The sequence below is a fragment of the Piliocolobus tephrosceles genome, chromosome 1 (genome assembly GCF_002776525.5).
Source record: "Piliocolobus tephrosceles isolate RC106 chromosome 1, ASM277652v3, whole genome shotgun sequence".
In the NCBI taxonomy this organism is placed as follows: domain Eukaryota; kingdom Metazoa; phylum Chordata; class Mammalia; order Primates; family Cercopithecidae; genus Piliocolobus; species Piliocolobus tephrosceles.
This window is the reverse complement of record NC_045434.1, coordinates 91742500-91770376: the sequence shown is the minus strand read 5'-3', so window position 1 is coordinate 91770376 and position 27877 is coordinate 91742500. Positions and strand designations below refer to the sequence as shown.

The window sequence follows — 27877 nt, the reverse complement described above, 5'->3', positions numbered from 1 at the left end:
TGGACTGCCTTCCCGCCTGCCTGGCGGTGGGAGGGCGCGGCAGAGGGACGTCACATCCGGGCGGGTTGGTAAGTTCCGGTATTTCAGGGCGTAGCAGGCGGAAGTAAGGGTGAGAGGAGGCTGCAACGCCGAGCGGAGGAGGCAGGAACCGGAGCGCGAGCAGTAGCTGGGTGGGCACCATGGCTGGGATCACCACCATCGAGGCGGTGAAGCGCAAGATCCAGGTTCTGCAGCAGCAGGCAGATGATGCAGAGGAGCGAGCTGAGCGCCTCCAACGAGAAGTTGAGGGAGAAAGGCGGGCTCGGGAACAGGTACGGAGATGGCGAGGCTCATGAGGGAGGGTCAGGCGCTGGAGTAGCGGGCAAGCGGAATAAAGTCCCTTTTGCCATGGAGCACGGTCTTCTGAGGGCTGGCCTGCTCGGAGATGAAGTTGGGAGCGCGGAGGATGGGTGCGGCTCAGCTCCAGTAGGACAGCCAGCGGACGACGGGGAAACTGAGTGCTCGGTCGAGCAGGCTTGACCTTTGAAGGAATTGAGGCACAGGGTTTGGGGTGTGTCCTTCCTCCTCTTTTTTTCCTCCACCTCATTCATTCAGTCCCTCTGATCCGGGCGCGGCCGGGGGAGGGGCTCAGCGGTTTCTCCCTCCCCCACTTCACCCGGAGGGTGGGAGAACTTTGCTCTTGCTTGAGGTTTCCTGCCCAAGGGGTTAGAGTGGGTGGGTGCTTTTCTGTTCGGGGAGAGGAAGTACTGAGCCTCCTGTGAAATGGTGAGGGTTGTGGGGTGGGAACCGCCGGAAAGACCCCGGTCTGCCTGCTGGCAGCTTTTCCGCTCCCTCCTCCTGCTCAGGAAATGAGGCAGCAGTTGGCTGAGAGGAAGCGCGGTGCCCTCCCTCCCTGGAGGAGCTCGAGGCCACAGGACCGCCTCTCAACCTCTGGCCGGGGGCCCCTCCTCTTACGGGGTGCTCTTGCAGCTGCTACACCCCCACTCAATCTACGTGAAACGGCAGGGGAGGGGATAGTACTTCTCTCAACGTTAGTGCAAATGTAGGAGCCAACCAAACTTGCCTGGCCCTACCCACAATGACCTGGAAGGCAGGAACTTCTGTCAGATTCAGGCCTTTATTGCTGAAGTGTGATCAGTGCAAGCCGAACTGGTTAAGAACATTTCTTCCGAGCAGAGCTGATAAGCGAGTGTATGGCAGAGAAATTACATGGCGTGCCAGTCTCAAGGTTTCTGATTGACTTGGGCAATTTGGTGGAGACAGAATAATGAATTCCAGGTGACTCTAGTGGAATACTTGTTCAACTGAAAGTGGGAACATAAAATGTTGGTGGAATGAACGGTGATCCTAGTGATTTCTTTCTTTCTTTCTTTCTTTTTTTTGAGGCAGAGTCTCACTCTGTCGCCCAGGCTGGAGTGCAATGGCGTGATCTCGGCTCATTGCAACCTCCACCTCCCTGGTTCAAGTGATTGTCCTCCCTCAGCCTCCTGAGTAACTGGGATTACAGGTGCGTGCCACCACGTCCGGCTAATTTTTTGTTTTTTTAGTAGAGACGGGGGTTTCGCCATGTTGGCCAGGCTGGTCTCGAACTCCTGACCTCAGGTGATCCACCCACCTCTACCTCCCAAAGTGCTGGGTTTACAGGTGTGATCCACCGTGCCCAGCCTATTCTGGTGATTTCTTTAAACGACTTTCTGATTAAAAGAGGTTGATTAGTTTTAGTGTAAGCCATAAGATTTTCCAGGGTCTGCAGAGCTTGCAGTGAGCTGAGATCACGCCACTGCACCTGGGCGACAGAGCGAGAGACTCCATCTCAATTAAAAAAAAAAAGATTTTCCAGGGTCTAGGGTGTGGTCTAATAGATGGAGCTGATACGAGTTGAGGTTTTAGAGGATCTTGAGAGAGTAAAGTAACTGTTGCTAAAATGTAAGATCCAGTGAAAGAACTCATGTGGTTCATTCTTTGTTCTTTCCCTTGGTAAGTTTTTATTTTTGTTTTTCTTTTTGGCTGCTCCTCTGGGAAATAACTCAGAATGTTTTTGGGAGGGAGGGGGTGGATTTCAGAAAAGCATGGTAATTGGTGGACATCTGCCCTCTAGGTTAAATACTTAAAGATTGTTGGAATACTCAGTTATTTTTATAACTGGGCATGGAGATGCTGGGATGGGAGCTTGTTGTCTTCCTCAGTCACCTTTTTCTAGGTAGATTTTTTTCTTCTGTTCAGTTTGCCAGCAACTACTCATTATCTGTTCAAGTGAGATGGACTGGCTGGGTGACTTTATGGCCAGTGACACTTTCTCATCTCCTTTCTTCTGGAGACCAGATAGCTTTCAAGGGGAAGACAGGCTAGCCAGAGGAACTGGCCATGTGTTGAGCTGCAGAGTCTTAGGCTCAGTATTTAAATATGGACATTCTAAGAGTAGTTCTAAGGTGGGTGGTTCCTGCCCCCCATCCCCTCTCTCTCTTTTTTTTTTTTTTTTTTTTTTAAGATGGAGACTTGCTCTGCTGTCCAGCCTGGAATGCAGTTGCATGATCTCTGCTCACTGCAACCTCCACTTCCCAGGCTCAGGTGAGTCTCTTGCCTCAGCCTCCTGAGTAGCTGGGATTACAGGCATCCACCACTACACCCAGCTAATTTTTTTTTTTTTTTTTTTTTGTATTTTTAGTAGAAATGGGTTTCACCATGTTGGCCAGGCTGGTTTCGAACTCCTGACCTCAAGTGATCTGCCTGCCTCAGCCTCCCAAAGTGTTGAGATTATAGGCATGAGCCACTGCACTCGGCCTGGGGTGATGTTTCTTAAGCTACTCTCACTCAGAGCCTCCCAAATTTGCTTATTGAGCTGAGGTCTAGTGAGGAAGTCCTCAGAATGGGGAAGTAGGGTAATAGTTAAATATTGATGAAATCATTACTTCTACTCCCCAGCCTGAAGAAGCTTAATCTTTTGACTTTCTGCTCTGCTGAATTTTGAACCCCTACTGAGGAGGAGACACCTGTGGGATGGGAGGGGGGTTGTTTGGTCTACCTGTTATCCTCTTAAGGCATTCTGCTGGAATGTGGGTTTTGCAGACTCCTCCCTCCTCTGGAGCTGGAAACTGCACTCTCTGATGGCATCTCATGCTGTTAGTGGGATTGTCACTTAATTATTTTCCTGGTTACTTTGTGTGAACATCCAAGCCACCCTTTTTGGGAAGCTACATGAGTCCAAAACTGAGACACTGGTGTTCTAGGATCCATCTTTCTTTTCTGCTCTTGGCCTGGAAATTGGTCTTTTATGTTGTAGCACCTTGTCAAATTTACTTTCAGTTCTGCGTTTCCTTTGTACTTCTGTCTAAATGGAAACAGATGGCGACATAATGTTTAAATACAGTCTTTTTCCTTATCTCTTTTTTGTGTGTGTGGTAGTGGTGGTAAAAATACATATAAAATTTACCATTGTAACCATTTATAAATGTACAGTTCACCTTATCTGTTTTTAATGCCTCTCTCCTAATTGTCCCTGGTATTTTTCTCTTTTTAATTTTTTTCTAGTCTAAAAAACTTAAGAGGCTGGGTGCGGTGGCTCACACCTGTGATCCCAGCGCTTTGGGAGGCCAAGGTGGGTGGATCTGAGGTCCACCTGTGGATCTGATGAAACCCCATCTCTACTAAAAATACAAAAAGTTAGCCGGGCATGGTGGTGCATACCTGTAATCCCAGCTACTTGGGAGGCTGAGGCACAATAATAGCTTCAACCCTGGAGGCGGAGGTGGCAGTGAGCCAGGATCGGATCACTGTACTTCCAGCCTGGGCGAGCATCAGTATTGGGGGAGTGAGGGGTCAACTGCAGGAGTGTAAGGTCAGCAGACTACCTCTGCCTCAAAAAGAAAAAAAAAATTTTTAAATAATAAAAATTAGATTAAAAAATTAATAATAAAAACCTTAAGAGTACTACCGAGGGAGTGGGCTTTCAACAGCAGTTTTGATTCTGGCCTTAATCCTAAATTTCTGGTCTCTAGAGAGGTTAGAATGTTTGACTGTTGTGTGGTTCCCCTCTATTTGTGGGCCTGGTGGACTAAGCAACAGGCTTTATCACCTTTCTTTGGTTGTTTTGCTTTCCTTTCTTTCCCCAGTACTAGAACACACACTCACAGTGGGGAGGCAGATAGCCTTTTACCCCTGTTTAGGCTCCGCCTTTGTTTACTCTGGGGCAGATAGCTCTACTCCCTTCCAGCTTGCCTCCCCTTTGGTGAAGTTTAAATTTCCCAAGGACACGGTATCTCCCTGGTTAATGCATTTGTGAGCACAGGGAACTCAAGTAGTCCTTTACTCACAGGGCTCAAGCCTAACTTTCTAATACTCTTTCATTTGAATTTTCATCTGTGGCTTTTATCTAATAAGAGAAACCCAGTGTGGCAGAAAGCCAGATTTAGGCTAATCCCCTTCTGTCCTTGGCCTGTTCTGCCTGAGAGTACCATCACACTGTCAGTTTCTTTACTGAAGGGGTTGACATATTTGGGAAATCTCTTTGGAGTGGAGGATAGCTGAAGCTGTTGTCAGCCGTCTTATAATGTGACTGAGTTGCTGCTGCATGCCACTCCTCCCCCAATCCCCCACCCAGAATCTTTGCTTCCTGGGCAGTGGAGAATCCTATTATTACCTGAAGGGAAGGACCACAGAATACTGTATATACTCCAAGCTGAGCAGAGATAGGTCAGCTGAAACATCAAAACCACATCTGGAGGGGCATGCTAAAACCTAAGATGATTAGGAAAGTGCAGAGCTTAACGTTTCCCAGGGGCACAGGTAGCCTGGTCAACAAAAAGTAGGCCTGTTCAATCTCTTGGTACCCCTTGGTATTATTTGACCTGACAGGGACAGGCACTGTGCATAGACTCATGAGGGAAAAGTCAGCTTGTCTTCCTTGTTCCTTTAAACAAAGTAACAGATCTTGATTCTGCAGGCTTTTGTTTCATTGTAAAGAGAACTGATCCTCTGTGCTAGGAGGAAGGAGAAAGGCAAGGTCGCATTCCCTCCCACCCCACCCCAGAGGGGTTCTCTGAAACTTTTGCTAGGACTCCCATCTCGGGTTCTGCTTTTGATACAGGCTTGTTCATGTGTGCATGCTCTTAGGAGGGCACCAAGATGTGTTTCCACCCCCTCCCTTTTCAGCCTTGCTAAGAATTCTATTGTAAATGCTGATTTGTGGGAGAAACTGCCTGAGCCAGCTTGCTGTCATGGCAACTACACCCCCGCCCCATAGCCTGTTATCTTCTACTCCAGTTTGGGTAACTACTGGTGAGCTGGATGATGCCTTACATTTCATGAGCTTCCTCTAAATCTAGTTGTATTTTTCGTCTGAGGCGGGTAAGTTATTTTACTAGCAGTGTCTCATTGTTCTTGCCTGATAGCCCTCACTCGTGGCCTTGTTGGGTTTGTGAGGATAAATGTGTGTTGTTACAGAGGACATCTGTTTTTCTGAAAGAGGCAGAAGCAGAGAATACTTGTCTTTGTGGTGTTTTGAATAGTGTAGTTAGAAGCACAAATGGTTTGTTAGCAATTTCAGCTTATGTTGACTTCTCGATTTTCTTTGCCTGGTGGCTAGATTAGCCCCAGCCCTCTGCTTCCCTTCCTAGTCTCTTCAACCTCTCATGTTTGTATGTGGAAGTTTTTGTGCCAATCCTGATTGTTAAAAAGGAGTCTTTTGGTCTATATTCTTCCTCATCAGAGCTAGTGGCCCAGGCTATTTCTATAGCTGCCCCAACTCCTGCCTGCCAGGAAGAAATCAGGGTAATAGAATTCAGGCACAATCTAGGCTATAGAAGAGAGATCGTGTTTGCCAGGCACTTGGATAAGCATCTGAACTGGGTGGTGTAAGAGGCATATTAAATTCTCGTATATTGTTGCAGTCAGGGTACCTCCCACCAGTAAAGGTAGTGGGGAAGCAGTCATGGAAAGAGATTTTCCTACCATTAGAATTTATCCATCCACCTACAGGCTGCCTCCTTCTTTCCTTGTTTCTTATTCCATTGCTAGGGAAAGTAAACCCATCCAGGATGGGTTTACTTGGACTCTAGCCTATACTTCATTGTGAGATGGAGGCCAGGGGGAAGATTGCCATAAGCTGTATTAGAGGGTGAAGCTAAGGGGATGGCTGGAGGAATAGAAAGGAGACAATTCAGAAATTTGGAGGAATGGTAGTGGGTGTGGTGGAAATGTTCTTTCTTTTTTGTTATGCTATCAAAACAGATAATTTTAGCCAGAAGCAGCTCCTTGTAGCCAACTTAAAAAAGGAGTAGGGGGGCACAAGTTTAAGGGATGGTGAGTAGGCATCCCAACAATGTTCCATTCTTTTGCTTTCCAGTCTGGAAGGCTATTCTGGAAGGCGTTCCCTTGGCTAGTTATTCTTCTGATGTATTAGGGTAAAGTGATCATAGGAATAACAGTTTGAGTTAAGCAGCAATTAATAGGTAATCCAGGATTCCCTCTTTTTTTTTTTTTTTTTGAAATAGAGTATCACTCTGTTGCCCAGGCTGGAGTGTAGTGGCACGATCTCAGCTCACTATAATCTCCGCCTCCTGGGTTCAAGCGATTCTCCTGCCTTAGCCTCCCGAGTAGCTGGGACTACAGGTGCCCGCCATCACGCCTGGCTAATTTTTGTATTTTTTTTTATTGGAAATGGGGTTTCACCATATTGGCCAGGCTGGTCTCGAACTCCTGACCTCGTGATCCGCCCGCCCCAGCCTCCCAAAGTGCTGGGATTACAGACATGAGCCACTACACCCAGCCAGGATACCCTCTTTAAGAAACCTTGCTTATTTATTTATTTATTTGTTTGTTTGTTTATTTATTTATTTATTTTCTGCTTTATGAGACAGACGGTTACTAAGGATGAGGCATGCCTCCAAGCCAGAACTCAGGCAGAAGGAACACTTCATTGACTTTCTTTTCTGACTGCAGTGTGTTTAGGAATTTGAACTGAGTCCAGGAAGTGGGTGGTACTAACTCACTGGGCTGGGCAAGGAACTGAGTTTTAAACCACTCTTCCTGTGGAACATATGGGAATTCGTTGATGGGAAAGGGAGGAAATATATATATATATATAAAGTTATGTCTGCTAGATCTTTTAACAGCCGAGCTAAGACAAGTTCTACCCTGCGAGACTCTGGCTTTTTCATGGTAGTCAACCCCGATCTTAATGTCATAGTTACTTCTTTTCACCATGCCTCTGCTTCCCTTGTCCATTCTTTCCTTCAAATGCAGGCTGAGGCTGAGGTGGCCTCCTTGAATCGTAGGATCCAGCTGGTTGAAGAGGAGCTGGACCGTGCTCAGGAGCGGCTGGCCACTGCCCTGCAAAAACTGGAAGAAGCGGAAAAAGCTGCTGATGAGAGTGAGAGGTGTGTAGTGAAGCCTGATGGAGTGTGGATTTTAAAAGACGTTCATAATAGTTCTGATCAAGATTTCCTTATAGACTTTTTCAGATAGCAGTTCTGGCTGTGTGTGGTGGCTCACGCCTGTAATCCTTGCACTTTGGGAGGCTGAGGCAGGAGGGTGGCTCGAGTCCAGGAAATTGGGGCTGCAGTGAGCCGTGATTGCGCCACTGCACTCCTGGGTGACAGAGCAAGACCCTGTCTCAATCAATCAATAAAAATAAAATACTAACTCTGTCATACAAGATCTCCTTTCTACTCTGCATGTTCTGTTCCCTTGAAGACAGTAAGGGTAACTTAGATGTTGTGACCCTTTTGTAATTGGTATTTCCCTACAAATTGGCCCAATGATCCTTAAAATGGGATCACCAGTATGACTTCCACTTTCTGGATCATAAATTTCTATTTGTGAGATTAATTTCTCTAAAACAGAGGTTCTCTAAGTAAGGTCTCAGACCAGCAGCATCGGCAATACTTGGGAACTTAGTAAAAATCCACATTCTCAGCTCCTATCCTGATCTACTGAATCAGAAACTTTGGATGTGGGGCCTGGCAATCTGTTTTTAGTAAGCTTTCTCAACCCTGGTTGCATTATTAGAATCTTAGGTGGGGTGGGGGGGAAATCACTGGGGAATTTAAAACTGTGGATGCTTAGATCTCATCCCAGTTCCATTAGAATCAATTGCAAGAGGGGTCTGGGCATTGATATTTTTAACGTTCTCCAGCTAATTTTAATGTGTTCCTAGGGTTGAGAACCATGGCCCTTGAACCAAATCATAACTCATCTTTTTGAAAATAGCCAGTTGTCTCCTTGCCACATGTGAGTTAAACTAGAACAGAGGTGCTTGACAACTCAGGGTTTTCAGAATAAATGGTGCCCTGCAAAGGGTACGTTACTACTGTGCAGCTGTGAAAATGAAAGAGGTATCTATGTGTATACTATTAGAGTAGCATGCAAGTTATAGAAAGTGAGGGCTCGGGCACAGTGGCTTACACCTGTAATCCCACCGCTTTGGGAGGCTGAGGTGGATGATCACTTGAGGCCAGGGGTTCAGGACCACCCCGGCCAACACAGCAAAATCCAATCTCTACTAAAAGTACAAAAATTAGCTGGGCATGGTGGGGGCGTGCCTGTAATTCCAGCTACTCAGGAGGCTGAGGCACAAGAATCACTAGAACCCGAGAGGCAGAGGCTGCAGTGAGCCTCCCCCCCCCCCTTTTTTTTTCTCAAAAAAAAAAAAAAGAAGAAAGTGAGGATAGCTGCATGCTAAATACTGGGGAAAAAAAAGAATATGGAAAGTTGCAGAACCGTGTAGTATATGATTACTTTGGGGAAGCTGGGATGGGATTTTGTGTGTGTGTGTGTGTGTGTATATATACATATATATATTTTTTTTAATAATATTTATTTAGGTTTTTGAGACAGAGTTTTACTCTGTCCCCCAAGCTGGAGTGCAGTGGCACAATCTCGGCTCACTGCAACCTCCACCTCCTGGGTTCAAGCACTTCTCATGCCTCAGCTTCCCCCACGTAGCTGGGATTACAGGCGCCTGCCACCACGCCTGACTAATTTTTGTATTTCTAGTAGAGACGGGGTTTTGCTATGTTGATCAGGCTGGTCTCAAACTCCTGACCTCAGGTGATCTGCCGGCTTCAGCCTTCCAAAGTGCTGGGATTACAGGCGTGAGCCACCGCGCCCAGCCGCATATATCCATATATTTTTTTAATATTTTAATATTTAATTTCTTACTAAGTTTTTTTTGGGGCGTTGGGGGAGATGGAGTCTCACTCTGTTGCCCAGGCTGGAGTCCAGCAGTGCGATCTTGGCTCACTGCAACCTCTGCCTCCGGGGTTCATGTGATTCTCTTGCCTCAGTAAGTGGGATTACAGGTGCTTGCCACCATGCCTAGCTACTCTTTGTATTTTTAGTAGGGATAGGGTTTCACCATGTTGGCCAGGCTTGTCTCGAACTCCTGACCTCAAGTGATCCACCTGCCTTGACCTGTCAGAGTACTGGGATTACAGGCATGAGCCACCGCGCCTGGCCAGGATGTATTATCTTTATAACAATCAGTTTTTTTTTTGTTTTGTTTTGTTTTTTTGTTTTTTTGTTTGTTTGTTTTTTTTGAGATGGAGTTTCACTCTTATTGCCCAGGCTGGAGTACAATGGCTGGCTCTTGGCTCACCGCAACCTCCACCTCTCGGATTCAAGTGATTCTCCTGCCTGAGCCTCCCAAGTAGCTAGGATTACAGGCATGCACCACCATGCCCAGCTAATTTTGTATTTTTAGTAGAGACGGGGTTTCTCCATGTTGGTCAGGCTGGTCTTGAACTCCTGACCTCAGGTGATCTGCCCACCTTGGCCTCCCAAAGTGCTGGGATTACAGGCGTGAGCCACTGTACCCAACCATAACAAAACGTTTTAAATGAAATAATTAAACTAAGGTGTGGGAGTAGTAACATGGAATTTCCATTGGAAGGGCAGACAGAGAGGAATGGGCTTTTAAAAGTACAATTCTAAGACCCTTGGAGTGGAGCTGACGACACACTCCTCAGGGTATCAGTATTGCTTTTGTCCTGTTTCTGGCAGAGGTATGAAGGTTATTGAAAACCGGGCCTTAAAAGATGAAGAAAAGATGGAACTCCAGGAAATCCAACTCAAAGAAGCTAAGCACATTGCAGAAGAGGCAGATAGGAAGTATGAAGAGGTAAGTGACCTTCTGTTAGTCCCTCTCTTAGCCTTTTACAAAGAATAATGTGGTAAATGGCTCCTTTGCTTCACTAAGCTATACTGGGATCTTTTCCTGTAGGTGGCTCGTAAGTTGGTGATCATTGAAGGAGACTTGGAACGCACAGAGGAACGAGCTGAGCTGGCAGAGTCGTAAGTATCTAGCTCCCCAAATCTTGTCATACCAATTTGTCCCTTCCCCTTTGGCTTGGGCACTAATATGAATAAATTAGCATTCCTTCAACCTTGTTAAACAGGGCCTAGGAAATGGGAGTCATCTATAGTGCTTTTTTAGGCCCAAGAATGGTTGTAGACTTCCTTATTCTCCTGGCTAGAGACAACTGACAAAAGAGGCTTTCTTATTTTTTGTTGGTAGGTTTTACAAATTGAGAGCAAATAAGGACTAATACATGGTGAACAGTTAACTGGAAGATCCTACTGGGTCCTTCCACCTGGGGTGGAAGACATCAAAGTGGCTATCCTGATTTAAGATCTGGTGTCTGGCTGGGTGTGGTGGCTCACACCTGTAGTCCCAGCTACTTAGGATGCCAAGGCAGGAGAATTGCTTGAACCCAGGAGTTGGAGGCCAGCCTGGGCATCATAGGGAGACCCTGTCCCTAAAACAAATAAATTAAAAAAAAATAAATCTGGTGTCTGTTTTTGCCACTTTGCCAATCTGCTGGGGAACCTTAGGGCAAGGGTAGATACTAACTGCTCCCCCGTTGGTACCTTCTCGGCCTTGATTAACAAAGTCAGTGCTGATGCATATATATTTGTGCTTCCCTCTTACATTCCCGTCTGCCAGACATAACATATCATGACCATAGTGGTGTTCTCTTCCCATTTTTTGATTTTTTTTTTTTTCATTTTGCTGCTTGTTTTCTTGCTGTGTTCCTTTTTGACCTTTCTCCCTCCCCACAACCTGGCTTGTGCCATCCCCGTGACTATCACTAACAGCCGTTGCCGAGAGATGGATGAGCAGATTAGACTGATGGACCAGAACCTGAAGTGTCTGAGTGCTGCTGAAGAAAAGGTACTAACCATTAAACCCACAGCAAGGTTATATGTATGGTGTGGTTTGGTTTTGTTTTGTTTTTGTTTTGCAGCTGCCTCCCCTCCACTTGATTTTGTTGAGTGCTGTCTCATCTCTTCATGGAATGCTCCATTCTTTTCCACTTACTTGGCATCTTTCATCTCTTCTTTCCTAGTTGCTTTACTGCCTCTCCGCAGGGTCTCCTTCCTTTGGGTGATTTGGGGGACTGTTTGGGTTGGGCATTTGTTCCCACCTCCACCCCAGGTAGCAGTTATGACTCATTCCTGGTAGTGGATTTCTCTCAAGTGCTTTATTGGTATTCAAACATTTTGAGCCCAGGAAGGTCTAGCTCCTGACACGTTCTATGGTAGAGGGAGGAGGGTTGATGCTTGCTCAGGTTACTTGGGAACATCTCTTCCCCAGTATGCCTTCCAACTCTCTCTACATATAGGTTCAATTCACGTCTGTGTGTCTCTCTCCCTTTTTTTATTCTCTTCCTTTTCCCTTTTCCTCTCCTGTGGTATTTAAAATATTCACAGTAAGTGTTCTGAGCTGGAGGAGGAGCTGAAGAATGTCACCAACAACCTCAAGTCTCTTGAGGCTCAGGCGGAGAAGGTAGGGGCTGGTTTGTGAAAGTGACAGGCTTTGGGGCCTGGGCCCAGCCCTGCCCTTGATGAAAGACCTGGAGATGCCCATTCCATATATAATCCAGTGAGGCGTGTCCTCTTCCTACCTCCTTACCATGTATTCAGGTTCTGGGTTTAATGCTACTCTCTGTGCATTTTGATTGCTTTAATTAAAATAACTTCATGGTCTCAGGTTACTGGAGTCATGTACTCCTCAGGCTGATACTGCTCTGCTGAAAAGCAATAATCAGGGGCCCTAACAGGCTTTCTGGCAGACAGATGGGGGCAACAGACAGAATCAGCTCTGAGACCTAATGAGCAATCAAGACAGATGACTTCACTTTGCCATCATGTGGGTGTGTTTTAGTCATGTGACCCTGGGGTGCCACTACTCTTGCTTATTAAGCAAGGGAAAGGAAAAACACCTCCTTGGGTTGATCTGAATAATATCAAAGCTTAGATCCATCGTAAAAAGTCATGGAGAATTTTAACCTGAGGATCTCATGGCTCTAAAGACAGATTTCTGGATTTCAAGGACCTATTTTCCAGAGCCAGGCCTTGCTCTTACTCTTGGACCATTCAGCACATTTAGTCCAAGAAGACATTCAGTGTAAGAGTTAAGTGTAGGGAGGGGGGTATTGCTTGTGTGACTGATTTCTACTCTGAAATTTTTAATCTGCTTACCTTACAGTACTCTCAAAAAGAAGACAAATATGAGGAAGAGATCAAGATTCTTACTGATAAACTCAAGGAGGTGAGCTGAGGGGATTATAGGGCAGGACCCAAAACATTTAGAGGTATATAAGACATTAATGTGGACTTAGACTGGCTGGTTTGGGTTCTGAAAGGTCCAGAAGTAGAAGGTGGAAGAAATAGAGATTGTTCTTCTTTGTCTTCATCTCTGATTCTGACTAATTTCATATTTCTCCCAGGCAGAGACCCGTGCTGAGTTTGCTGAGAGATCGGTAGCCAAGCTGGAAAAGACAATTGATGACTTGGAAGGTATGGAACCTTGAGTAGGGATTGAAATAGAGAAATGTAGAGGAAGACCTTGCCCATTAACTATTAATCTCTTTTTCTGTATACCAAAGGAAGTTGGTATAACTTGGCATGTATTAATACGTGCACTGTCCTATGCCACAGTTAGGCAAAGTGGGTCAAACCCTAGAATTGGTTTTTCAAATGTAATCTTTTCCTTTAAGAAGACGTCACCAAATAGTCTGCAATTTGTACCCTTCCCTTTGAGGAGAATGATGATGGCTGCATTTACCTCCAATTTAGTAGTCTTAAACCTTTAGTCTGTGGGTTTAAATGGAAGCCATGATTTCAGAAGGGCAAGGTGCAGGTCATTTCATGGCTACTTTCCACAGTTCTTTTCACCACTCAAGTTGTGGGGTATTTATCCAAGAAATGAAGTTGTGGAGTAACCACATCTGAACACTGACCACTGTCAGGAGCTTTCTAAATACTTTCTGTCCCTGTAAGTTGGTAACTGCCATCCACCCTGACAAGGGGACGTACTCTTTGCTTTGAGAACTCTGATGTATGCTCCTTTGGTACATTCTCTTGGCAGAGTTGCAGGGGCAGCCTGTGGAGCAGAGGGGCCACTAATAGGGCTCACATTTTATAGATAGACAAGTGTCTGAATATGGATGTATACTGTTTCCCTTTGCTATTTTTGTTCAATTAAGTGTTACCACTGCTAGGAATTGGGTACCTGAATGGGAGTGGTATCCTCTTGAGTGCTTTTGGTAATAGGAATTTCTAGTTATGACTGTGCCCTGGTTCTCAGCCCTTGCTGCAGTCGATCAGGAGTATCAAGAAAGGCAGTTGGTCATAGGAGAGAGTAGATCTGAAAATGTCCAGTCATGGTTGCCAGAGTAGATGTTTTCCTAACTGTGGTATTAGACCCACAGTCACACTTTCCTAATTTCTAATGATTCCCTCTCTTCATCTGCTTCTGAAACCTTTCACTCTGTCCCCTCATTCCTCCCTGTGGTTCCTGTGCCTGTCCAGATGAGCTCTATGCCCAGAAACTGAAGTACAAGGCCATTAGCGAGGAACTGGACCACGCCCTCAATGACATGACCTCTATGTAACTATCTGACAGCAGAGTGGGGCTGGGATCTTGGCTTGTGGGTGGATGGGGGTACAAGCTATGCATAGTGGTGTGCTTTGGTTTTATCCTTTGGAAACTATAATCTCCACCCTTATCTTTGAAACATTGGTGCTGGTTATTTGGCAAAAGCTCTGGAGGCATGGCCGGGCGTGGTGGCTCATGCCTGTAATCCCAGCACTTTGGGAGGCTCAGGCGGGTGGATCACTTAAGGTCAGGAGTTGGAGACCAGCCTGGCCAATATGGTGAAACCCCGTCTCTACTAAAAGTATAAAAATTAGCCAGGCGTGGTGGCAGTGCGCCTGTAATCCCAGCTACTCAGGAGGCTGAGCCAGGAGAATTGCTTGAACCTGGGAGGCAGAGGTTGCAGTGAGCCAAGATCATGCCACTGCACTCCAGCCTGGGCAACAGAATGAGACCCCATCTCAAAAAAACAAAACAAAACAAACAAACAAAAAAAACATTAAAGGCCGGGCATAGTGGCTCACACCTGTAGTCCCAGCACTTTGGGAGGCCGAGGTGGGCGGATGACTTGAGGCCAGGAGTTCAAGACCAGCCTGGCCAACATGGCGAAACCCTGTCTCTACTAAAAAATATTTAAAAAGTTAGCCGGCTTGGTGGCGCACATCTATAATCCCAGCTACTTGGGAGGCTAAGGCAGGAGAATCGCTTGAAACCAGGAGATAGAGGTTGTAGTGAGCCGAAATGATGCCACTGCACTCCAGTCTGGGTTAAAGAGTAAAACTGTCTAAGAAAAAAAGCTCTGGAGGCAATTAATCTTGGATAAGAAGGAGAACCCTGACTGACTTGTAATTTTTATGTTTTGTATTCGTAGTTTCTTCATTACACTGTGATTTTTCTATTTGCTTCTCAAAGTTAGTCTTCTCAGAAGGAATACTGCTAGAGGTAGAATCCATACAACTAAGGAAATAGGGCCCACAGAGCCAGGGACTTGGGCCCTGACACATTAAAATAAAATTCAGGCCTCCTGGGTGTGTTTAATTGGTTCCCTGATATTAAAGTTCAGGGAACTACCCAAGATGGGAAATACCAAATTCACCTAAGAATTGAGCTGAGTCCCAGAAGCAGGCCAAGTGATAAACAGCACCAAAACGAGTTGTTGGGACTTCATCTGTTTGCTGTGGATCCCTGATCCTTGATGCTAATCTGCCTCTTTGTATCTTTCCCACTAACCCTGAAAAGAAGCCACATTTCTCAGGCTGAAGTGTCTTGGCTCTCTTTTATTATTCCTGCTGCCACCTCTTCCTTTTTTTCCTCTTCCTTTCTCCCAATTTGCTATCTAGATTGATGCTAGTCCTTCTCACCTAGAGTATCCTTACTTTTTCATGCAGATAATTATCACCGTTTCTGCTCTGTTCTGGATCTGCCCCCTTTACTCCTCGGGGAACCCAACGCCCCACTCTCGCTCTGGATTCCATTTGGGTCAGCCTGGCTGGTCCCCAAGGCATTAGGATGGGGGGACACAAAGCAACTTATGTATTTTCTTCCACCCCCACCCCAGATTAAAATGTTAAGCTGCTGGAAACCTCATGCCACCCTGCATTTGTGTCATTGACAAAGCTGCTGCTGTCCCTAAGAAGGAGCCTTGGGGGTGTGATGTGGGGAAGAGCTATCGTAGGCTCCCCCTCCTCTGACTTATATAATCAAAGCCACTTTTGTGTGTGTCTATTTTTTCTTGACATTTAAACTCAGCTGATCTGATTCTACCAGAGTGATGGATTTAGTACAGGTTCCTCAGGATAGTAATTTTAGTTACACTCCTCAAGCTGAACAAGATTAAATTCCTTATTTCTAGGTTCTTAAATCATCCTGCCTGCAGTGTTTCCATTCTCTCTTCAGGTCTTCCTCCTTTGGTGTGATGTCATTGAGAAGCCATTGAAGTGACTCTCAATACACATTCTGTACCCTTTTACTTATGGTTCAAATGGTGCATCCTCAGAACACCCAGTGAACCCAATATATTATTGCTAAGATTGACTATGTCAACCCCAGTCAGAGAAAAATACACAAAGGATAGAATTCTCGACAGTTTTACTTTTTCTTCTTTAAACCTTTCTTACATATTTGAGACTCGCTACCATTTGTCTGCTAGTGTGTGACTAGTGGGATATAAGTGATAAATTATTATTGGGAAAACTAAAATGGCCAATCATGCATATTTCAAATAATGTGCATATGAGGCCAATGATTTATTACATACATAAATTTCTGCTAGTAAAATTTCCCTTGGTTCATATTGTGGAATTAAATATCAACATTTTAGAAATTCCCATTACAGGCTGGGTGAGGTAGCTCGCGCCTGTAATCTCAGCACTTTGGGAGGCTGGGGCGGGTGGATCACCTGAGGTCATGAGTTCGAGACCAGCCTGGCCAACATCGTGAAACCCCATCTCTACTGAAAATACAAAAATTATCTGGGCTTGGTGGTGGGTGCCTGTAATCCCAGCTACTCCAGAGGCTGAGGCAGGAGAATCGCTTGCACCTGGGAGGGGAGGTTGCAGTGAGCCAAGATCGTGCCACTGCATTCCAGCCTGGGCGACGGAGTGAGACTCCATCTCAAAAAGGAATTCCCATTCCAATTTACACAGCAGAGATTTCTTAGTAGTATAGTGAATTATATTAATCCAAGCACCTAAGTGTTGTTCACTTAGTACTTTAGTTTCCCAGCAGGGTATGTATTTAAAATTTGCTTTTCTTTTAGCTGGGTGCAATGGCACGTGCCTGTAGTACCTGTAGCTACTTGGGAGACTGAGGCAGGAGGATTGCTTGAGCCCAGGAGTTCTGCACTGTAGTGTGCTATGCAGGTCAGGTGTCCTTACTAAATTTGGCATCAGTATGGTGACGACCTGGGAGTGGAGAACAACAAGGTTGCCTAAGAAGGGGTGAACAGGCCCAGGTCAGAAATGGAACAGGTCAAAATTCCTGTGCTGGTCAGTCGTGGGACTGCACCTGTAAATAGCCACTGTAGTACTCCAGCCTGGGCAACACAGCGAGATTCCATCTGTTAAAATTACTTTTGCTCTTCTTTTAAACTAGTATAATCAGGCAGGGAAGTTTTCCTTAATCTAAAACTTTAAGTCTCATATCAAATTCAGGTTTCTTTTTGTGCATTCCATTTCTTACTGCTGCATAGCCTTTGAGATTAAGGTTCAGATTCATTTATTCAGCTGACACTTCCTGGTATCTTCTAGGTATAGGATATTAAGATGGAGACAGAAATAAAGATGGAGGCACCATTCCTACTCTCAAGTTGCTTAGAATCTACTAAGAGAGAGAACATACATAAAGCTACAGATACTGTGTGATGAGTGCCACAAATAATAGTGTTATGGGAGTTGAGTAGAGGGGAAGAGATTGATCCTAGTGGGGATGAATTAGAAAAACTCATGGAAGAAGGCATGTAATAGGTACTTCATAAACATGTTAAAACTTTTTTTTTTTTTTTTTTTTTTTGGGAGATGGAGTTTGAGTCTTGTCACCTAGGCTGGAGTTCAGTGGCATGATCTTGGCTTACTGCAACCTCTGCCTCCCGGGTTCAAGCAGTTCTCCCACCTCAGCCTCCCGAGTAGCTGGGATTACAAGCGCCTGTCACCACACCCAGCTAATTTTTGTATGATTAGTAGAGGTGACGTTTCACCATGTTGGCCAGGCTGGTCTCAAACTCCTGACCTCAAGTGATCCACCCACGTCAGCCTCCCAAAGTGCTGGAATTACAAGCGTGAGCCACTGTGCCCGACCAACATGTTAAACTTGCATATTCATTTTTATTGGGTTCCAAAAGTGGATTTTTGATAAGCAGAGTTGGGTCATGGGATAGTGAATATTGAGCATTCCATTTATTTATTTATTTATTTTTCTCTTTTTAAGATGGAGTCTCGCTCTGTTGCCCAGGCTGGATGGAGTGCAGTGGTGAGATCTTGGCTCACTGCAACCTCCGCCTCCTGAGTTCAAGCGATTCTCCTGCCTCAGCTTCCCGAGTAGCTGTGATTACAGGTACCCGCCATCATGCCCAGCTGATTTTTGTATTTTTATTAAGGATGGGGTTTCAGCATGTTGGCCAGGCTGGTTGTGAACTCCTGACCTCAAGTGATCTGCCCGCCTCAGCCTCCCAAAGTGTTGGGATTACAGGCATGAGCCACTACACCTGGCCTGAGCATTCCATTTAAAGAGAAACAAAATAATAAAGGCATTGATAGAGATGAGAAGGCCACAATAGCTATAAAGTTAGATTTAGACAGAGTAGGGGACAGGGTTGTGTGTTAAAATCAGGCTGAGGAGTTATCATTTTACTTGGGAGGTAATGGGGATGCCACTAGAGATTTTGAACAGGAATATGCTGTGATCCGAATAGCATATAAGAAGAGTTAATTTGGTAACGAATTTGCAGATTAACAAAGTGATTCACTAACATGGTGTTTCCCACATTTCAGCCATTAACGTTACCATTTTTGATGGCTTTTTCTATATCCACTGCTGCCTACATTGAGTAGATCAGATCTACTCATTTCCAAATTTATTTTATTCTTTTTTTTTTTTTTTGAGACAGAGTCTCACTCTGTCTCCCAGGCTGGAGCGCAGTGGCGCGATCTCGGCTCACTGCAAGCTCCGCCTCCCAGGTTCCTGGCATTCTCCTGCCTCAGCCTCTCGAGCAGCTGGGACTACAGGCGCCTGCCACCTCGCCTGGCTAGTTTTTTGTTTTTTGTTTTGTTTTGTTTCGTTTGTATTTTTTAGTAGACGGGGTTTCACCGTGTTAGCCAGGATGGTCTCGATCTCCTGACCTCGTGATCCGCCCGTCTCAGCCTCCCAAAGTGCTGGGATTACAGGCTTGAGCCACTGAGCCCGGCATTTTATTCTTACTTGACACAATTCTATCTTAAAATTAAAGGTTTGATATGTTAGTGTTTTTTCCTAATCACATTAAAGTAACTATAGCAGTGAATGTACCACACTTTGGAAAAAATTGGGTTAGGTTAATTCCGTTTTCTAGGAGAGAATAATCAGGGTCTGAGCTCCAGTAGTGGCAGGAGAGATTGCGCTAAATAAAGACAGGCATTGTGAAAGGCCTGGCCACTTGATGTGAGGAGGAAAAGACAAGGATGACTGGGTTTTAGAGTAGGAAAATGAGCCAGGTGCAGGCTCATGCCTGTAATCTCAGCATTTTGGGAGGCTGAGGTGAGAAGATTCCTTGAGTCCAGGAGTTCAAGACCGGCCTGGCAACAAAGTGAGACCCTGTCTCTACAAAATATTGTAAAAACTTAGCCAGACATGGTGGTGTGTGCCTGTAGTCTTATCTACCTGGAGGACTGAAGCCAGAGGATCCTTTGAGCCCAGGAGTCTGAGGCTGCAGTGAGCTGTGATCGTACTGCTGCACTCCATCCTGGGTGACAGAATGAGACCTCCCAAAAAAAGAGAGTAGGAAAATGGTGGAGTTAAAGATGTAAGGAGATCGTGTTGTCCTGGTTTGGGGAGCTGGGGGAAGGATAAGAAGATATGGCTGACAGTCTGGCAGGTATCTGGGTGAAAACAAAATTCTAGGGCTTGAGGCAGAGAGGTTGACATAAGAGAGTTGGGAATCCATATGGGGTACAGGTAGTTTATGCCATGGAGGTAAATTAGAACCATAAAGGACAATTGCAAATATAAAAAAAAGAATTAAACAGTGAGGAAAATGTTATGTAAGAGGAGGAGCCAAATGGAACTGATTGGAGGGAAAGAAGATGGATGAGTAGTTCTTTAAAAAGTTCTGGGTTGGATCATTTCTAGTGGTTCTTCAACAGAGAGGCTGAGAAGGAAGATAACTGAAAATGGGACATTCACTGATACTTTAGTAATTTGAGGGTACATTTTGAGTGTTAAGAAGTCAAGAGGAGGAGTCATTTTCAGGGGCAAAAGAGTGTATTGGTAGGGAGAAGATTATATAGGCAATATAGTTTACTTTAGATCAGTGTTTTCCAGCAGAACTTTTGGTAATGATGTCTGGTACATAAGCCACATGTGGCACTCAAAACGTGGATAGTGTGGCTGAGGGGCTAAAATTTAATTGTATTTCATTGTAGTTCATTTAAATTTAATTAGCTACATGTGGCTAGTGGCTATTATATTGGAAAACACATTTCTAAATATTTAGATTCTGGGCAGAAGAAGTTGGCTTTGATATGAAGAAAGGCTTCTTAGAAAGGAAGGAAGTAGACCTGATGTGGTGGCTCACGCTTGTAATCCCAACACTTTGGGAGGCTGAGGCGGGCGGATCACAAGGTCAGGAGATCAAGACCATCCTGGCCAACATGGTGAAAACCCGTCTCTACTAAAAATACAAAAATAGCTGGGTGTGGTGGTGCATGCCTGTAGTCCCAACTACTTGAGAGGCTGAGGCAGGAGAAAAAAAAAAAAAAGAAGAAGGAAATAAGAGAGAGAATGGGAGAAAAGTAAGATCTCTGATCTATGGTATCTCCTGTTTTCCCTGTGGTATGACTAGTGTGAGCAAGGATAGAGACCCACAAGCTGGGGTGGCAAAGTGAACAATGAAGTACTATGTAGTTAGTGCTAATGCTAAATTCATTCCTTTGTTTAAAGCTTAATATCCTTGCAGAAGCTATCCTGTGTTACTTGAGCCTGGACTAGTATTGGGATGAAGTCAAGCATCAGAGTAAAACATTTGTCCCCTTAATGTTACCCCCTCCTCTTAATTTCTAAGAACCACAGGCCCATTTTGCCCTTGCTTGTTTACCATCATTGAGATGAGGAATAAGGTGTGGCAACCCCATGTTATCTGATAGGTGCAACTGACCTATTCTGTTGGGCAGCTTTATCTTAGCCCCAACCAAAGATATTCCTTTCAATGTGGCATTGGTTGAATACTATCCAGCTCCATGAGTTTGTTTGTTTGTTTTCTTGAGACGGAATCTCTCTCTGTCACCCAGGCTGGAGTGCTGTGGCACAATCTCGGCTCACTGCAACTTCCACCTCCCAGGTTCAAGCGATTCTCCTGCCTCAGCCTCCCGAGTAGCTGGGATTACAGGCACGCACCAGCATACCTGTCTAATTTTTATATTTTTGTAGAGATGGGGTTTCACGTGTTGGCCAGGCTGGTCTTGAACTCCTGACCTCAAATGATCTGCCCGCCTCAGCCTCCCAAAGTGCTGGGATTACAGGCATGAGCTACCATGCCCGGCCTTTTTTTTTCTTTTTTGAGACGGAGTCTCGCTGTGTTGCCCAGGCTGGAGTGCAGTAGCATGATCTCGGCTCACTGCAAGCTCCGCCTGCTGGGTTTAAGTGATTCTCCTGCCTCAGCCTCCTGAATAGCTGGGATTACAGGCATGCGCCACCATGCCTGGCTAATTTCTGTTTTTAGTAAAGACTAGGTTTCACCATGTTAGTCAGGCTGATCTCGAACTCCTGACCTTGTGATGCACCCGCCTCGGCCTCCCAAAGTGCTGGGATTACAGACTTGAGCCACTGCGCCCGGCCAGGGGGCTGTTTCTTTTTTTTTTTTTTTTTGAGACGGAGTCTCACTCTGTTGTCCAGGCTGGAGTGCAGTGGCCGGATCTCAGCTCACTGCAAGCTCCGCCTCCCGGGTTTACGCCATTCTCCTGCCTCAGCCTCCCGAGTAGCTGGGACTACAGGCGCCCGCCACCACGCCCGGCTAGTTTTTTGTATTTTTTTTAGTAGAGACGGGATTTCACCGTGTTAGCCAGGATGGTCTCGATCTCCTGACCTCGTGATCCGCCCATCTCAGCCTCCCAAAGTGCTGGGATTACAGGCTTGAGCCACCGCGCCCGGCCAGGGGGCTGTTTCTTAATTAGGTATAGCAACTTTAACTAAGGAGCTAGTACTGATCTTAATTTTTAATAACTAGAGATAGCAGAGTTAGAAGCTAAGTTCAAAGTGAGAGAACAGCTGCATTTGTCTTTCTGACCTCATGCAATTCCTGGGGAACTCTGTGTTCTGGGATTTAGTCAGGCAATAAAGTGCTCCCACTCCTTCTCTGTCTCTTTATTTCTTCCCTAAATGGAACAGAACTCTCATTGACCAGGCTGCTTTGAGGGATGAAGATCCTGATAACACTGCTGAGTGTGGCGGCTCATGCCTGTTCCCAGCACTTTGGGAGGTGGGCAGATCACCTGAGGTCAGGAATTCAAGACCAGCCTGGCCAACATGGTGAAACCCCATCTCTACTAAAAAAAAAAATACAAAAATTACCTGGGTGTGGTGGCAGGCACCTGTAATCCCAGCTGCTCAGGAGGCTGAGACAGGAAAATTGCTTGAACCTGGGAGGTGGAGGTTGCAGTGAGCCAAAATCATACCTTTGCACTCCAACCTGGGCAACAAGAGTGAAACTCCGCCTCAAAAAAAAAAAAAGGATCTTGATAACCTCCTTCTTTCCCAAGTTAGAATCACACAAACTAACTTGGTTATAGTTATTATCTAAGTTCAGGCTGTTCATGAGATTTTTATGTAATGTAACATCACAGGAAGTTTGAGAGATTAGTTCACAAATTTCAACACCTGTTACTTTGACAAGGATGCCCCAGTGAATAAGGCTGGTCCAATCCCAGGCCTCATGAAGCTTATACACTGTTAATATAGTTTTGAGTATCCCTTATTCAAAATGCTTGGAGCCAGAAGTGTTTCAGATTTTTGCCTTTTTTTTTCTTAATATTTGTATACCAGTTGAACATCCTAAATTCGAAAATCAGAAATTTATACCAGGCATGGTGTTGCACGCCTGTAGTTCCTGCTACTCAGGAGACTGAAGCAGGAGGTTTGCTTGAGCCCTAGGAGTTCAGGGCTGTTGTGCACTATGATTAGGTCTGTGAAGAGTCACCACACTCTAGCCTGGACAACATAGTAAGACCCTGTCTCTAATACACACACACACACACACACACACACACACACACACCCATGTGTGTATGTAAAATCCAAAATACTCCAATGAGCATTTCCTTTGAGCATCATGTTGGCATTCAAGTAGTTTCAGATTTTGGAGCATTTTGGATTTTGGACTTTCAGATTTGGGTTCTTAGCCTGTGTAGTGTTTCTCAAGGGTGAACGTTTGTCATTTAGAGTAGGACAGTTCTGTTGATGTACAGAACAGTCCTGTGTATTGCTGTCCCCTGCCCAACAGATACCTGTATGGGCCTTCTAGTCATTGTGATATCAAAACCTCCTACACATACTCCAAATCTCCCCTCAGAGAGAAGAGTACACAATACCACTCCTATTGAGAACCATTAGTTTAATGGGAAGTGCAACTTTTAAAGGTTCAGCCTGATTCTGCTCTTTAATACAGCTGTTATTTTTAGTCATTCTCCCAGGCTTTTTATACATGTATGCTTTCTGTTTTGATAGTGTACATAAAGTGGCAAGTATTACTGGTACCATACTGGTCTCTAGCTTCCTGGTCAATCTGGGGAAAGCCTCAGCCCAGAAGGCAGGGTGCCTGAGCAATGCTCACATATGCAGATGATTTTAGGACAGAAAAGTATCTTTTTCATATTGAGGTCCTAAGACCATTTTGAAACGGGCTGTAAAATATAGGGAGAAACTTAATTATGAATTTCAGAGGTTGATGCTAGGAGTGTACCAGGAAGAGTTTGGTTTTCCTCTCCCCAAACTTGTATTATCCCTGTGCTAGTCAGATGGATTTGAATCTTCCATATCCCACTATCTCTTTAAAGTGTGCTTCAAATAGAAAATCCAGATAAACTCATTAGATTTGAGCACTTATCTGCTTGTATCAGGAATGCTTGCTAAATTGTCCTTTAGCCTGACTTTGTGAAAAGAAGGAAACAACTTACTAGTAGCTTAAATAAATACGGGATTTGTTTTTTAATCACATATATCTAGCCATGAGCAACTGTGGCCTGTTGTAGCTGGGCTTTCTGTGATTCTCTTGGTCTTTTCTCTTAAGATTGAAATATGCAACTCTAGTCATCACATCCATGTTGAAGGCAAGAGGGAAAGCTAGTTTTCCCAGAAGCCCCCAGCAGACTATCTTTCTATATCTTATTGGTTAAAACTGGATCATATGATCACCCCTAGCTGCAAGGGAGGCTGAAAAACAACAGGATAGTCTTGATTAACTTATACCAGTAATTTGCCTTCCCTGGGACTAGGCACACTGTTGACTCTGACAGGTTTGGGGTTCTTTTAAAGAAGAAGAAGAAATTGAATATTTATTGACTAGTCCTCTGAAATGGTTCTGTCTCACAATATCTGTAACAAGAAGCATTAGAAAGTATAGGAGTGAATGAGTGTGGGGATATTTATCCCAGTCTACCATTTATAATGCTGTTTTGAATGTTTTCACAGAAAAATGTTCAGCTGTTCACTTCCATTCCTTTCAAACCCTGATTATTGTGAACACATTTCTTCAAAGCCAACTATATTCCTCCCTTTGCCATTTCCCTTGTTTCAGTTTCTCAACCTTCACAATAAATACTGTGAAGGAAATATTTTTTCTCCCTCAAAATGTTGTCCTACCAACTCGTCAGTCTGAATTTCCTCTGTTGGTCTTTCCACCAACTGACTGACTCTTATTGCCCTCTATCTGAATCCTCCTTGCATCCACCCTGCCTTACAGACGCATGTTATATATACCAGCTAGTTGAAAGACTCATAATTTACATCTGGTACTCTACTAACTTTCCCTTTTTCTCTTTCTCCTCCTCTTTTCCTCTCCTTTTCTTGTGTTCCCCTCCTCTCCGTTGCTGCTGCAGAGCGTCTCTACAGCCAACTTGAGCGAAACCGCCTGCTTTCTAATGAGCTGAAGCTAACGCTGCATGATCTGTGTGACTGATGGGCAGGGCTCACTGATGCCCATTAAACTGAGCTTACTGCTCACACCACTGACCTGGACCCCAACAAAAAGCTGATTGTCTTTTTAAAAGTTACTATTTTGCCCTGAGCAAATTGCATTTTAATTGGGGCAGTTAGAATGTTGAAATCAACAGCATTGTAAAGTTGACCATTGTGAAGTTTTTGTCCCTTTAGAAGAGATTATGGGTGAAGAAGGGAGGGGCCTGAGATATTATAGTGAGAAAACTTGTGAGAATTTTGTTTTCCACCCTTATTTGCTGCTCTTTCACTTGTGCACTGACTGTAGGATATGTTCCCTTGCATGGATATTTCTAACAATAAAAGGACTGACTTGACAAGTTGTTGTAACTGCTTCATCTGCAGGCCCAGGGATGGGTCCTTCTGATTGGGTGGAAAAAAGGGAAGTGAAAGAAAAGTTGTGGGATATGAATATGGGTCTGTGTTGCCATCACCTTCTCTGAGTTGAAGATTTGAGTATTTTCCTCACCTCATTAGAGCAGTCAGAGTGGTTTGATTGCTAGACAGATTAGATTCTCCTTAATGTTCAGCTACTGATTTTCTTCCTGACATTTTCCCCTTTGCTTCCTTTTTCTGGTTTTATGTTTAATTTCAAGTAACTGTCACAAGCTAGTTCTGTTCAGTAGCTCTGCAGCAATCTCAAGGTTTGCTTACAACTACTTGTTTCAGTAGTATTCTTGGCTTTGTTTTCTTTGACTTAACTGTGAGCGCCCTTTTATTTATCCCATCAGTTACTACTTTGGCCTCTACTTTTTCGAAAAAACATGTAGTGCATGAGGATCTTCCTGTGCTCTTTATAATCTGAGATTCTGATGTTTCTGTTGTTTGCAATGTTCAAACTCCAGTGAACCATTTCAAGAGGGTATTGTTATGTGGGCAAAACCTGGAAAAGTGGATGGCTGATGCTTAAGGCTTGCTCTTTCATTGACTGAAAGCTGAAAGTGTTGGTTGGGTGTGGGAGGGAGAGGAAATGGCTGATAAGGGCCCTAACTCCCTCACCCAGGAAGTGCAGCAACACCTACAACTTCAGTAGGCAAGCCAAAGGCCCTACAAAACCGGGTGATGTAATAGCTCACTTCTGTGGCTGAGAAAGCAGCTGCTTTATTAGTCCGCAGCTTTTCTGCAACAGGAGCAAGTCTCAAAGAGCAGGTGGACCTTGAAATTTACTTCTGGTTTTTGTAACTTCTCTCCTTTACCCCCAATAGATAAACTGAAATGCACCAAAGAGGAGCACCTCTGTACACAAAGGATGCTGGACCAGACTCTGCTTGACCTGAATGAGATGTAGAACGCCCCAGTCCCACCCTGCTGCTGCTCCTCCCTCTGACCCAGACTCCGCCTGAGGCCAGCCTGCCCGAAGCTGACCTTTAACTGAGGGCTGATCTTTAACTGGAAGGCTGCTTTCTCCTTTCGCCGCCCCCTCCTTCCCTGTGTCTTTTTCGCCAAACTGTCTCTGCCTCTTCCCGGACATTCCAGCTGGGCTAGAGGCTGAGCACCTTTGGAAACAACATTTAAGGGAATGTGAGCACAATGCATAATGTCTTTAAAAAGCATGTTGTGATGTACACATTTTGTAATTACCTTTTTGTTGTTTTGTAGCAAACATTTGTAAAACATTCCAAATAATTCCACAGCCCTGAAGCAGCAATCGAATCCCTTTCTCACTTTTGGAAGGTGACTTTTCACCTTAGTGCATATTCCCTTCTCCATAGAGGAGAGGAAAAGGTATAGGCCTGCCTTACTGAGAGCCAAACAGAGCCCAGGGAGACTCCACTATGGGAAACCTCATTGCTCTGTACAAAGTACTAGCTAAACCAGAAAGGTGATTCCAGGAGGAGTTAGCCAAACAACAAAAACAAAAGAATGTGCTGTTCAAGTTTTCAGCTTTAAGATATCTTTGGATAATGTTATTTCTATTTTTATTTTTTTTCATTAGAAGTGACCAAATTAAGATGGTAAGACCTCTGAGACCAAAATTTTGTCCCATCTCTACCCCCTCCCAACTGCTTAACAGAATGGATCATGTTCCCCTTACGTTGAGGTGACCACTTAATTGCTTTTCTGCCTCCTTGAAAGAAAGAAAGAAGATTGTGTTTTTGCCACTGATTTAGCCATGTGAAACTCATCTCATTACCCTTTTCTGGGTTTGAAGCTGCTGTCTCTAGAAGTGCCATCTCATTGTGCTTTGTATCAGTCAGTGCTGGAGAAATCTTGAATAGCTTATGTACAAAACTTTTTAAATTTTATATTATTTTGAAACTTTGCTTCTTTGGGTTTGTGGCACCCTGGCCACCCCATCTGGCTGTGACAGCCTCTGCAGTCTGTGGGCTGGCAGTTTGTTGATCTTTTAAAATTTCTTTCCCTACCCAGTCCCCATTTTCTGGTAAGGTTTCTAGGAGGTCTGTTTAGGTGTACATCCTGCAGCTTATTGGCTTAAAATGTTACTCTCTGATGTGGTCTCCTTGGGGCCGATTGGGAGAAAGAGAAATCAATAGTGCAACTGTTTTGATACTGAATATTGACAAGTGTCTTTTTGAAATAAAGAACCAGTCCCTCCAACCCTCAGACCTACTTGACTTTTCTTTATTAAAACTAAATGTGCTTTCTCCACAGAAACTATGAGGTTTGGGTTAAAAATCGCATCTTGCCGGGCGCGGTGGCTCAAGCCTGTAATCCCAGCACTTTGGGAGGCCGAGACGGGCGGATCACGAGGTCAGGAGATTGAGACCATCCTGGCTAACACGGTGAAACCCCGTCTCTAGTAAAAAATACAAAAAACTAGCCGGGCGAGGTGGCGGGCGCCTGTAGTCCCAGCTACTCGGAGGCTGAGGCAGGAGAATGGCATAAACCCGGGAGGCGGAGCTTGCAGTGAGCTGAGAACTGGCCACTGCACTCCAGCCCGGGCCACAGAGCGAGACTCTGTCTCAAAAAAAAAAAAAAAAAAATCGTCTCTTTGTGGATGGTAGCAACAGGATTTATTATTTATTATTATTATTTTTGAGACAAAGTTTCTTCTTGCCCGGGCTGGAGTGTAATGGCTCAATCTCAGCTCACTGCGGCCTCTGCCTCCTGGGTTCAAGAGATTCTGCCTCAGCCTCCCGAGTAGCT

General features: G+C 44.8%; 1 protein-coding gene across 5 annotated transcripts; it reads left to right on the top strand.

Annotated features, from left to right (window-relative positions):
* The first annotated feature begins 49 nt into the window (after nucleotides 1-49).
* TPM3 (tropomyosin 3) lies at nucleotides 50-27334 on the top strand. Of its 5 annotated transcripts, XM_023213825.1 has the most exons (9): nucleotides 50-311; nucleotides 7240-7373; nucleotides 9997-10114; nucleotides 10217-10287; nucleotides 11092-11167; nucleotides 12485-12547; nucleotides 12726-12795; nucleotides 13810-13888; nucleotides 25975-27334. In XM_023213825.1, exons 1-9 carry the CDS (start codon nucleotides 180-182, stop codon nucleotides 25976-25978), a joined length of 747 nt encoding a protein of 248 aa, XP_023069593.1. In that variant the 5' UTR covers nucleotides 50-179; the 3' UTR covers nucleotides 25979-27334. The 5 variants fall into 5 exon arrangements, with proteins under 5 accessions (XP_023069593.1, XP_023069592.1, XP_023069596.1 ...); XM_023213824.1 differs by lacking the exon at nucleotides 13810-13888; XM_023213828.1 differs by lacking the exons at nucleotides 11092-11167; nucleotides 13810-13888 and adding an exon at nucleotides 11707-11782 and having other exon boundaries at nucleotides 77-311.
* The last annotated feature ends 543 nt before the right edge of the window (nucleotides 27335-27877 follow it).

Bases quoted from the DNA above. Each gene is read 5' to 3' on its own strand.
- TPM3 (XM_023213824.1), top strand. From the start codon at position 180: ATGGCTGGGATCACCACCATCGAGGCGGTGAAGCGCAAGATCCAGGTT. The intron at 10,288-11,091 runs GTAAGTATCTAG...TATCACTAACAG, and splicing joins CGAGCTGAGCTGGCAGAGTC to CCGTTGCCGAGAGATGGATG. The intron at 11,168-12,484 runs GTACTAACCATT...CTTACCTTACAG, and splicing joins TGAGTGCTGCTGAAGAAAAG to TACTCTCAAAAAGAAGACAA.